Source organism: Molossus molossus, unplaced genomic scaffold, assembly GCF_014108415.1.
Source record: "Molossus molossus isolate mMolMol1 unplaced genomic scaffold, mMolMol1.p scaffold_m16_p_14, whole genome shotgun sequence".
NCBI classification, from domain to species: domain Eukaryota; kingdom Metazoa; phylum Chordata; class Mammalia; order Chiroptera; family Molossidae; genus Molossus; species Molossus molossus.
This window is the reverse complement of record NW_023425349.1, coordinates 6,449,833-6,462,022: the sequence shown is the minus strand read 5'-3', so window position 1 is coordinate 6,462,022 and position 12,190 is coordinate 6,449,833. Positions and strand designations below refer to the sequence as shown.

Sequence of the window (12,190 nt, the reverse complement as noted above, 5' to 3'; positions counted from 1 at the left end):
GAGAAACATTGATGTGAGAGTGGAACACTGATTGGCTGCCTCTTGCACACCCCCTACCGGGCATTGGGCCCACAGCCCAGGCATGTGCCCTGCCCAGGAATCAAATTGGCCACCTTTTGGTGCACCAGTGCCCAACCAGCTGAGCCACACTGGCCAGTGCTGTTTAAGCCTTTTAATATGGGGAGAGGGAGGTGGACAAAATAACAAGCTGAGAGCTCTTTAGCAGTTTTTATAGGTCAAGGCTGAGGCCCAGTGAGAAGAGGGCTCTGAGGAGCTTGGATAAAATTTGGTTGAGAGAATCTTCTTCTCTGGGCACTGGGCACACACCCACCTGGCATGTGTGGGACTGGTTCCCCTTGATCTGTTTTTTAGGGAATAGGCCTCCCCCATCGAGCGCAACCTCAGGACTATCTCAGGGGCACCCAGGGCACTGGTGATGAATTGGGACAACTGGTGTAAACCAGGAGGGTCCTAGGCAAAGTCAGAGTCTGGTCACCTCATGATTTGGCTCCAGTGACCTCTGCTCACCCCTCGTTCCTTTGCTCTGCTGCAGCCACAAGCCTGCTTCGTGGTCCTCCCTGCAAGGCCCTTCTCCTGGCAGGGCCCTCTGTCTAGGATGTTCTTTCGTGGGCCTTGCACAGCCCAGCCTGGCAGCCTCGTCTTTGCCTGGGTTCAGCTCACACACCCTCTCCTCTCGTGAGAAGCCTCCCTGACTGCATGGGGAGCCTCACGCCGTCTCTGACCTCCACAAGCGCTCTTCCTGCTCCCGGAAGCACTCCCATCAGCCCACAGCAACCACGCGGTGCTCCCTTCTTGCCTGTCGCACACGGGCCGGTCGTAATCTCATGCCTAACATTTGTCTCTACCATCAGGCTGAGCCATCCTGCGCAGGGGCCGTGTTGGTCTGTTGCCAGCTGTACCCTCAGTCTGGGCACAGGGGAGCAGAGAGGATGTGGCCCCTCTCCTGAACCCATCCCTTTCACACACAAAAAAGACACTCTGCTCTTCTCCACTTTGCACAAAAATGTATTTCTGTGACATCCCAAAATACAGACATTTACCCAGGACCCAGGTGGTAAAGCAATGCAATGTGAGCTCCGCCCAAGGGGCTGGCTCGGGCCACCTGAGCATGGAAGGGAGGGCCAGCTGCCCCTTCCCAGGCCTGGGAGGGAAAGACTCCAGGAGAAAAAGGCCAGGTGCCTCTAGGCTGGGCTGCTCCTCCAGCCTGTTCTGCCTGGAGGCAGAAATGCCAGGAGAACCCAACAGGCCCAGGGAAGGAGGGAAGAGCCATGCCCCAAGGACTGCCCACAGTCAGCCCTGCTCCCGGCCCCTTGTTCTGGAGGCCTCCTCGCCCCATCTGTCCACAAGAGAAGCAATTTGGAGTTACATCGAGGGAGCACAAGATATTCTGATACACTTGGGGCTCACGCTTCTCTGAAACGCAGCCTTAGAGGTTTCCAGGTAAAGCCGCGGGGCAGCACAGGTCTCCGCTGCGGGCCGGGCACGTGCTGGTCCAGAGGCATCTGACTGCTGCTGCGCGGGGCCAGCGGGGGAGCTCGGCCTGACAGGTGTGGGGTCCTGTGCGCAGTGGGGCAGGCAGGGGCGAACGAGGCAGGCTCAGTTCTGCTGGTGGGGTGCCTGGGCACCTTGGGTGCTGAGGGCAGATGAAGGGCCGGGGAGTGAGCAAGCCCCTGGTCCCAGAGGTGCTGGCTTCCAGGCCTGGGGCTAGGTTCTGGATATGTTTGGCAGAAGGGGCAGTGGACCAGCCCTGGACTGGGGGCCTTCAACAGCCTGGGACCTGGTGGGAGACTCGGAGGCAGCCTCCATAGCAGCGTGGCCTCAGGCAGGCCTGGCCAGAGAGAGCAGGGCCACTGGGAGCCCCACTCCTTGAGGGTGCTCTGGGGCAGGGGCTGCCTGGGCCTGGGCCTAGGCACAGCTCACTCCTGGCCCGACGGCCCACAGCTGGGAGCACCAAGGCGTTTGGGAGACTCAGCGGGGTTTGTTTCATCCTAAAACCCCATCAGCTGCCCCCAGGAACCTAGTTGGGGTTCTCAGGCTTCGGTGGGTGGGTTGGGGGGCTGGATGGGCTGTTAAAAGCCTGCTGCCTCTCCTAATAGGAGGCGAGGCCAGGGTCTGAGATTACTGGGGAAGGACCAGATACTCACAACGTCAGAGGCATTTAGTCTGGTGGGGGCAGGGCTGTGGCAGCGATGAAGGCTTTGAGTTAGGACTTGAGAACGGCCAAGGAAGCTGCAAGGACTCAGGGAGTGTTTCTTTTGTTTTTGTACAGAAATCATATACACAAAACTTCACACTTCCTAACCAAAAAAAATAATATATATATATAATATATATATCTCACTAATGTTAAGGAAAAGCATCAGTTGTGCAAAAGTCCCCGTGTCCCTCCATCCAGCGGGAGGCTCCGGGTGCGGTCCGCCAGCTGGGGTGCCCGAGCGCTGCCGGCCGGCCCGTGGTCCAGAGCAGTGGTGGCTGTGGGGACGGAGGCCTCTATCTGGACGTGTCCATGTTCTCCTCTTTAAAGTTACTGCAGTGCTCGATCACCTTCCTGCAGACAAGGGAGAGAGGACGGGAAGGCGGGCTTGAGTCGGGGGGCCACGTCCCTCCCGGCTGGTCAGGCCGCTGACTGTTCGCAAGTGTTAACAGTGGTGCCGAGATGATGTGTGCAGGGTGCTGGCGTGTGCGGAGCACCCAGGAAATGGTACCCGTGGCCCGAATTCCATCAGCACCCTGTCTGCCCTGCGCTCTTCCTCATGCCCCCCTCCACTCTCTTGGCCTCGGCCTCTGTGGTTAGGGGTTCCCCTCCATCAGCTCGGGCCTGATGTCCAAAGCCCTCTGATCCTGTCGTCAGCACTGTCTTTCTTCACTTTTCTCGGACACACAGGCCTTTTCTTCCCGAGTCTACTGGTCCCCAAACGGACTGCACACGAGTGCACAGGGCCCCAGCATCTGCAGTGCCTGGGGACGCCACTGGCGCTCAGACCTCGAGTCCTCCACCTCCCTGTGGCCCTTGGGAACTGCTGCCCCCCTGCTCTCAGGTGCCCCGGACCCTGCACGGCCCCCCTGCACACAGCCTCGCTGTTGGCCAGGCTCGGTGGGTGTGTGGTGGTGGTCACTGCAGACGCTGGGTCAGGAGGGGCCCCAAAGCATTTCAGGAAGGAAGGGTGCCTGGGGTGGACAGGAGTTGTGACCATGTGGAGTGACTGCTCCTAAAACCCTCTTTTTTTTTCCCGTTAATCCTCATCTGAGGATATTTTTTCCATTGATTTTCAGAGACAATGGAAGGGAGGGTGGGAGGGAGAGAAAAAGAAACATGGGTGTGAGACAGACATATCGACTGGTTGCCTCCCAGGGCCAGGATCAAACTTACAACAGGTATGTGCCCTTGACCGGGAATTGAACCCAAGACCCTTTGGTGTGTGGGTCAACACTCCAGCCACTGAGCCACACGGGCCAGGGTGTAAGTGCCCTCTCCGTGTCATTAAACAGGCCAACTCAGACACACACCTCGGCTCTTACAGAGATGTTCACAGGGACGGGGGTAGGTTATGGGTCAGGCTTACCCAGCGCTTCTCAAACCACCTGGGACCCCTGGTGACAATAAATATTCCCAGGCCCACCCCCCACCCACTGGGACAGAAAATCTAGGGTGGGGCCTGTACATTTTTAACAGTCTCTCCAGATGATTCTTTAGGGACATTAAGTGGGAAAACCACTCATTTTACCATTCTCAAACTCAGACACACCTGCCAATGAAGGCTTAAGTAATGCCTTTTTCCAAAAATAACTGCAGAAACAGCCGGCACTCCTCAGCCCCATCCTGTCTCGGGAGACTCTGAATCCAGGCCCCTCCACAACACTCTCCTCTACGCCGTGTTTAGCGCTGGGGTAAACTTAAGTATGCGCCCTTCTAGAATGGGTCCCAGAGAAAGCAAGGTCACTACTGTTGACTGCGACCTCCAGCATCCCGGGTGTCTTGTGTACGGCTCACTGAGACCAGAGCTGTGATGTCTTAGACTCCAGTGAAAACCGCACAACGGGAGGCCCGACGCTCTGCACGGGGCCCTCACACGTGCACTCATTCACACTCTGCCCTGCCTGATCTCTAGAATGTATTTACTACACCGTGTCTGCTCTTTAGTTGGAATGTTTTTAGCCAGAAATAGTGAAAAATTCTGGCCTGACTTGATGGCCACACTGTGGCCGAAAAGACACTCAGGGAGGCCCCAGCTGGACATCAGTATGCTGTCCACCTCCACACTCAACTCAGGGTTGCCCTGGGGAGCACAGCCACTCCTGACCACCAGAGGGCCCCACCCCACTGTGTCCCTCAGCACCCCCAATCACGGCTCCAACAGAAACACTGCCTGTCTCTTACCGGGCCATCTCCTTGGTTTCCTGCCGCGCTGTGGCCATCTTAATCATGTCCTTCAGAAGGGGCATCCCACCTTCTTTGATCAGCAGGGGGCAGTACTTATCGGCTGTGGGGTAGGTAGGGGCAGACAGCAGGGGATCAGGGTGGGTTTTCCCTCAGCCTGCGGCCCAGAAACCCACCCCTTGCTGTGAGGACTGCCCTCAGAGGGGTGGGATGAAGGCCCAGGCCTGGGTGAGGGCACTGTTGTAATCTGGGGTGAGCCATGTTTGCCCAATCTGAGTCCACCTGGGGAAGCAAGGGGTGGATCCTGGGGTGAGTTCTTCCCAACTGTGGTGCATAGTAGCATTTTTCCCAGAGCTCCCAGCCTGTGGAAAATATTACCTAAACCAGTGGCTTCTATTCTCTGGGAAGTTTTGTAAACACACAGATTGCTAAGCTCTGCCCTTGGATATTCTGATTCAACAGATCCAAAAACCTGTCTTTATTTGTGTTTATAACAAAATACCACCAGGGGATTCTAGTGATCGGGCAGGTTGAAACCACCATGACTTTCCACTGGTGGTTTCATGGTTCACTCTAACAAAGCTCGGTATCCAGGGCTCACACTCCATGAAGAACACGGGCATTTCAGTGGGCCTTCAGCAGCTCGCTGTGGTAGGAACTATCTTTAGTACTGTATCTCCATTTCACAGGTGGAAGAACTGAGTTTCAGTGAGATGAAGTAATTCATCCAGTGGCTTGTCTGAGGGAGTCCCAGCTCAGGGCTCTTTCCTCCTTGCTACACTATCTCTTTGAGGTAAGGTGCTACTTTTTGTAAGACTAACCTCAAATAATAATTAAAAAAGGCTACTGTTTATTGAACAGTTGGTATATATATGCACATGGTTGGTATGTAGTATGCTCTAAGCACTTTAACATGTCTTATTTCACAGCAATCCTACAACGTAAGTGCTATTATTATCCCATCTTAAAGATGAGGACATTACGGCACAGAGAGGTTGAGAAACCTGCTTAAAGTAACACAGCAAGTAGTAGAGCCAGGTTTCAAACCAGGCTGTCTGGCCCCAGAGCCCATACGCTTATCCACTCTGCAGGCTGACAGGACTGGGCCGTATTCAGGCCCCCAGCTCAGCACTTTCTGTTCTATTTTCATATCAACCTTATGAGGTAGGTGTTATCATTATCCCCATTTCGCAGAGGAGGAAACTGAGGCTCAGAGAGGTTAAAAAACCCAAATGAGGTTATATAACCAGTAAGGGAGAGAACTAGGGGTTACACCTGGTCTGCCATCAGTGTCTCAGTGTAGCACCCTCTTTCACCTCTCCCCAAAGCCACTGAGCCGGGAACAGCTCAGGCTGTTCTGTGGGAGGGAGGCTGGGGCTCTGAGGAAATAAGTTCGCGTTGGTTAAGGTTCTCTCCTGTTCTCTCGGATGTCCGTTTCCTTGGGGGTTAGTATTTCGTTTGGGCGGGTCTCATCTGTCTTACAGGAGGCAGGGAGAGCTTGGACTCTTCACTCACATGGAAGCAGGAAACACTGAGAAAGCTGCCTGGGCACTCTGACGGGCTGTCTCGCCTGCCAGGCCTGCTCTGGCAATGGGGCAAGGGCCAGCCATGACGCTGCGCGTCCCCCAAACGCTGCGCAACGGAGGGCTGTGCTCTTGTGCTCCCGCCTGGCCTATAAGCTCCCTGCGGGCAGGGCTGCCCTGAGCTGGGTGTGTCCCTGTGTCCGAACAAAGGGCCGGGGTACTCACGGTAGACAGACACTAGGTTGTACAGGGCCCAGGTGGCCCAATGCTGGCTGACGGGGGAGATGCCCTGGGGAAGGAGGCGAAGAATCGGCTCGAACGACCTGTAGGAAGAGAGATCAAGGTCACTTCTGGTGCCAGGGCTGGGAGAGTGCATCCTTGGAATTTTTCCTCCCTGAAGGGTCCTATGGACAAACTGAGCAGGCCAGTAGGGTGCAGGGTACACGGGCCATCTGGCCCTTCAGCCCACGTCAGGCTCTGCAAAAGCAGCTCCCTTGTGCGAGAGGTCAAGCATGGGCAGTGAGGGAGGCAGAAGGGACACGAACTAAGTGGTGCAGAAACTGCGCCCTCAGCAAGGAGAGACGCAGCCTGCAGGGGTGGGTGTACCCTGGGAAGCAGGAGGTGTGACTGCACTTCTTATGATGGCCTTCTACAGGCCATCGGCAGTCATGTCCAAAAGCCCCCAAGTATCTGTGCAAACGCCCTGGGCCAGTGATTCCACTGCGTCCCTTCTCGGGAACGACGTAACTGAGTGTCGGCAAAGCCACAGGCATGAGCCCTTCCCCCCAGTATGGGTTTCCACCCTCACTGTCTATCAGGTGGGCCATCTGGACATAGAAAATGACCCATTCATCGCTTCTCGGCCTTTTGGCTAAGATCAAGTGTAGTATCTGTTCTTATCAGAAAATGACCCATTCATAACGTGATGAGGGAGACCCTGACCTGTGGCTGGAAAATGAACCACAAGATAGTACGTCTGGACACCAGCTGGACTGAAGGTAATTAAATCTACGCACAGAACAACTGCAAGAAGGGAGCCACAGTAAGGCGGGGGAGTGGGGGCGCCATGGGCAGGCTGGCGGGGGAGCGGGGGCGCCACGGGCAGGCTGGTGGGGGAGTGGGGGCGCCACGGGCAGGCTGGTGGGGGAGTGGGGGCGCCACGGGCAGGCTGGCGGGGAGTGGGGAGCCATGGGCAGGCTGGCGGGGGAGTGGGGGCGCCACGGGCAGGCTGGCGGGGAGTGGGGAGCCATGGGCACACTAGTGGGATGGAGGACAAGGGCACATTAGCAGGGGTTCTCTTTCAGGGAGAGGTTATGAATGGTTTCTGTTTTGTTTCCTAGTGCGGTGTCTGTGTTTTTTCACAAATAAGCACGTAGCAGATGTTTGTAAACAGCAGGTTTTGGGTACACGCAGGTGTTGACGTGCATGCCATGTGCACCAAGCTGTGCAGCTGAGATGTGTGCCTTTCTGCTCTGTGCTGCCTTCGCGCTTTGCCTCAGTGAGCAAGACCTGGCAGAGGACTAGAAGAAAGGCAGACAGCTGACCGGTGCTGGGAAAGAGCATCCTATCCCGGCACTCACCCACCCTCCCTGCTCCGCACCTGTAATTGATATTTCTCCGTGAGTTGATGTCCCAGCTCTGGATGGCTGCCCACATTCGCTCTTCCACCTCCTCCCGCTGCGGTTCACAGATGCCCCAGGCTTCAGGCCCATCAAACATGATGTGGGAGAGGACGCCGCACGCATTGTAGGAAACCTCAATCCCATCAGCCTTGCTCTCCAGCAGATTGCTGCCAAGAAGGGAGAAATGGGGTCTAATTCTCCCCAAGTCCCTCTTCAGGTACCAGCTGCTGGACCCCAACTTACAAACCAGATGCCAGAGGAACTACTGATTTCTTTGTCACTCATCCATACCCAGATGACTTCTAAAAGGGATCTGAGGTCACTAACGTAAAATATAGCCACAAGAGGACTATTTATGGAGGGCTGAAAAAATAAGAAATCACACTGTAGAGGGATGGTGACCTTTATAACAGAAACCAGGCTAACAGCAACTGCTGCTACAAAGCACAGACTAGAGCTCTGAGCATCCTGGCAGCCAAAGCAAAAAGGCAAAGGAGAGAAGAACCAACCTGAAGACACTGATGAACTGGGAAGTCATTAGCTGGGGCCTCAGCTCCTTCACCTCTGCCACATTCCCCAAGAGTCCCAGCATATTCCGATGCAGTTCCTGCTTCTCTGGGAACTCCTGGCCAAATGAGAGCCATCGGGGCCACATCAATTAGTACTTAATTAGTGTCTGGTCTTCTTAACCTAGACGTTTTATGAACGTCTGTCTGGCCATTCCGACTAGACAAAGAGGGGGTGCAATACGCTGCCCTCCTACTTTCTAGTGCTCCAAGAACAGTGCTGGGTACACACTATCAGAGATTATAATGAGGAGCTCCTTGCCACAAAAATCAAAGGCTGAGTGGAGATGGGACCTATAAAACTGAATGGGACAAGCATGGTTCTTTTTACCAAAGCTCAAAATACAAGTGTAATGGAATTCCCTTAGAAACTAGAGCAAGCGCCCAGCTGGTGTGGCTCAGTGGATTGAGTGTCGTCCCAAGCACAGAGAGGTCGCTGGTTCAATTCCTGGTCAGGGCACTTGTCCAGGTTGCGCTTGATCTCCAGTATGGGGTGTGCAGGAGGCAGTCGATCGATGTTTCTTTCTCTCTCTCTCCCCCTTCCTAATTTTTTAAAAAAATATATTTATTCTGCCCTGCCGGTTTGGCTCAGCGGTTAGAGCGTCAGCCTGCGGTCCAGAGAGACCCGGGTTCGGTTCCTGCTAAGGGCACGTACCTCGGTTGCAGTTTTTCCCCGGCCCTGGTTGGGTCGTGTGGGTGGCAGCCACTCGATGTGTACCTTTCACATCGATGTTTCTCTCTCTCTCTCTCTCTTCCTCTCTCCCTCCCACTCTATCTGAACAAAAATGAAAGGGTGTCCTTGGGTGAGGATTAAAAAAAATATATATATATATATATATATATATATATATATATACATACACTTTTTCTTTATTGAATTTAGAGAGAGGAAGGTAGAGGGAGAGTTAAAAACATTGATAAGAGAATATCAATCGGCCGCCTCCTGCATGCCCCCGACTGGGGATCAGGCCCACAACCTGGGCATGTGCCCTGACTGGGATTCGAACTGGTGACCCCTTGGTGCATGGGTCGACGCTCAACCAGTGAGCCACAACAGTAGGGCAATAAAAATGTATTTAAAAAAAAGAAACTAGAACAAGAAAACAAAAGACGAGCCCCAGCTGGTTTGGCTCAGGGGTTAGAGCGTTGGCCCAGGAGCTGAAGGGTCATGGGTTTGATTTCCAGTCAAGGGCACGTACCTGGGTTGCAGGTTTGTTTCCCAGCCACAGTTGGGGTCATGTGGGAGGCATGATGTGTCTCTCTCACATTGATGCTTGTCTCTTTTTCCTACCCTCCTTTCCACTCTCTCTTTTTATTTATTTATTTTTAATCTTTTTAAGTAATTCTTTATTTTAATCCTCACCCGAGGACATTCTTGCATTTATCTTCAGATAGAGTGGGAGGGAGAGAGGGAGGAGAGATAGAGAGAAAGAAACATTGACATGAGAGAGACACATCAAGTGGTCACCACCCGCACGACCCAACCAGGGCCGGGGACAAACTGCAACCGAGGTATGTGCCCTGAGTGGGAACCGAACCCGGGTCTCTCCAGTCCGCAGGCCGACGCTCTAACTGCTGAGCCAAACCGGCCAGGGCCACTCTCTCTAAAAATAAAGGAAGGGCTCTGAGGGAGGGCCCAGCCAGGCCGTCTGGGTCAGGGAAGGTCTCTGGAACTTCTGTCGGCAGCAAATCCTGGGCTGGTGGGCCTGTGAGGGGGCCCCGCCGCACTTTGGTTGGAACCACGGGGAGCGAGGGTGCTGATGGATCTGGTTGGTGGGGGGCTGGGGGTAGGAGTGGCCGTGTGGAGGGTCCAGGAGGCTGCCGCAGACATTACCTTCAGGCAGTCCAGGAAGAGCTTCATGCCGTTGAAGTTGAGGAACATCTCGCAGTTGTCGGGCGTCTCGTCTGTGATGTTCCACAGCGCGCTCCAGGAGAACTCCATGACCTGGTCACACTGAGGGCAGAGGCGGGCTCAGCTCAGGCTTGCCTGGACAGGGCCTGAGGGCTCCTGGCACCCAGTGAGGGGTCCCCTGACCGACACGGACATCCCCGGGGCAAACCAGTCCCATGTTGGGCTGCAGGAGGGTAAGGAGGGCAGAATGGCTCCATGAAGACTCAACTTACTATCTTGTCTAGCAGCTTCTTCTGAATCAGCTTCAGCATGGTCTGTGGGCAGAGAAGAGAATGTGCAGGGGCCAGCCCTCGAGAGCTCCCACGTCCCCAGGGTTGTCCCCAGGAGCGACCACAACTCTGTTCCTGGCTAACACATCCTGATGAGACCAAATCTGCCCATCTATTTGGGAGGCTGTCAGAAGAAGCGCAACCCACAGACTTGGTACTTGGCATCAGAAGGCCTAGTCCTGGCTCGACCCCGACTCCCTGGGTGGCTCTGGGAAATTCAGCCTCCCCAGTGACAAAATGAAAGGAGACTGATGTTCCTTCCTCCTTCCATTCTTCAGCAAATATTTAGCATCTCCCTACCGTGTACCAGGCCCTGTGGTAAAGTGCTGGGGATGGGATGACGGAAGGAGCAAGCATGGTGGTTCTCTCCACGGAGCTCGCAAACAGTCCCTCATATACTTATTTAATTCCAGTTGGGAAGACACAGCAAGGCGCCTGGTCTGAGGAGGCAGTGGGCCCTATGGGTGAAGGGGGGCTGGAAGAGGATGAGAGAACATTCTAGGTGGAGGAGACCTCTGGGGTCATAGCAGCATTCACTGTTAGAAAACCCTTCCTCTGGACTAGTCTAACTGTCTAGCGGCAGTGGGGATGGATGGGAGGGAGGGAAGGAGGGGAAGCCCGCCTGCACGCACCACGACAAAGCCCATCTTGCCCACAGCCTCCTTGTGATCATTGTCCACCTGGCAGACCAGGGCATTGCACAGGTGCACGGCGATGCGCTGGATAGACTCGTCCTGCCGCGTGGGGTTGAGGATGCTGAGCAGGAGCTCGTTGACCCGGCGGTACTGGAATTCCAGCTCCTCGGGGATGCTGAAGTTGCAGAGGGTCAGGCAGCAGTTCCGCTGGACCTGGGCCGGGACAGAGACAAGTGGTGCACAGTCAGGGGCAGACTTGGGAGCTGAACTGGGGGGCTCTCCAGAGGTGAGCTCGTCCAGAGCTGTGGCGGTCCGGGAAGGCTTTCTGGAAGAGGAGACTACAAGGCTTTCTTAAAAACCCTTTTTTAAAATCGTGAAATATTCACACAGAAGAGTGTATAAAATAACAAATACATAGTTTTACAAATAATTATAAAGCAAACAAGTGTTTCAACAACAATGTAGCCACCACCTGGGTCAAGAAATTGAACATTGCCAGTACCCAGAAGTCCCTATATGTCCCTTCTCGATCATAAGCCCCTCTTCCCCACTAGAGATACCCACAATCCCTGCTTTTTTATTTTAAAAATTCTCTCTAGCATCTTATTTCTTTTTGTTCAACCATAGGTTTGCGAGATCAACCATGTTGTTATGAGTAGCTAAAATGCATTCCTTTTCCACTACATTATAGTATTCCAATTTATTCGTCCACTCCGCTGCTGGTAGGCTTCAATGTTTTGACTACTTCAAATAATGTCTTGTACATGCATCCTGGTGTCCATGCACATGGGCCCCTCTAGGGTCCATATGCATGAGGTGGAGCTTCTGGGTAACAAGGTGTGTATGTCTTCAACTTTACCAGCTAACACCAGACTGTTTTCCCAAGTGGCTGCACCGGTTTACACTCCCACGAGCTCCAGTGGCTCCACAGCCTCACCTTCTCTGCGTTGTTGGCAGGCTTATTTTCTTCATTTTCCTTGTCATTTAATTTCCTTCCATCCTTTCTCATTAGATGCTGGAAGTCCACCATAGTTTATTATGTAAATGAGAGGACAGCACCTGTGGTTAACTCTTAGTCTTCCCCCACAATGTGTGTGTGTGTATATATATATATATATGTACTTTTATATATATGTATATATATATATATGTACTTTTTAATTTGAGAAAAAATTTTATTTTAAATTATAAAAGCAATACTTACTGAAAAAAGTTCAAATAATACTATCTGAGCAGAAAGTTCAAGTCCCCCACTTCACTCCCC

The 12,190-nt window shown here is 53.7% G+C and overlaps 1 protein-coding gene and 1 pseudogene across 4 annotated transcripts in view; one reads left to right on the top strand and one right to left on the bottom strand.

Moving 5' to 3' along the window:
• Positions 1–1,007: 1,007 nt before the first annotated feature.
• ZER1 (zyg-11 related cell cycle regulator) overlaps positions 1,008–12,190 on the bottom strand; it is a 28,491-nt gene continuing 17,308 nt past the window's right edge. For 3 of the 4 annotated variants that reach the window (XM_036261107.1, XM_036261110.1, XM_036261109.1), the window contains exons 9-16: positions 10,924–11,139; positions 10,235–10,276; positions 9,945–10,064; positions 8,054–8,169; positions 7,523–7,711; positions 6,148–6,245; positions 4,400–4,502; positions 1,008–2,569 (exon numbers count right to left, since the gene is read on the bottom strand). In XM_036261107.1, the coding sequence (XP_036117000.1) occupies positions 2,512–2,569; positions 4,400–4,502; positions 6,148–6,245; positions 7,523–7,711; positions 8,054–8,169; positions 9,945–10,064; positions 10,235–10,276; positions 10,924–11,139 (942 nt within the window). In that variant the 3' untranslated portion in view covers positions 1,008–2,511. The remainder of the gene's footprint in view (positions 2,570–4,399; positions 4,503–6,147; positions 6,246–7,522; positions 7,712–8,053; positions 8,170–9,944; positions 10,065–10,234; positions 10,277–10,923; positions 11,140–12,190) is intronic. The other variant, XR_004959496.1, reaches the window with a different exon arrangement.
• LOC118630389 lies at positions 6,774–6,863 on the top strand (annotated as a pseudogene).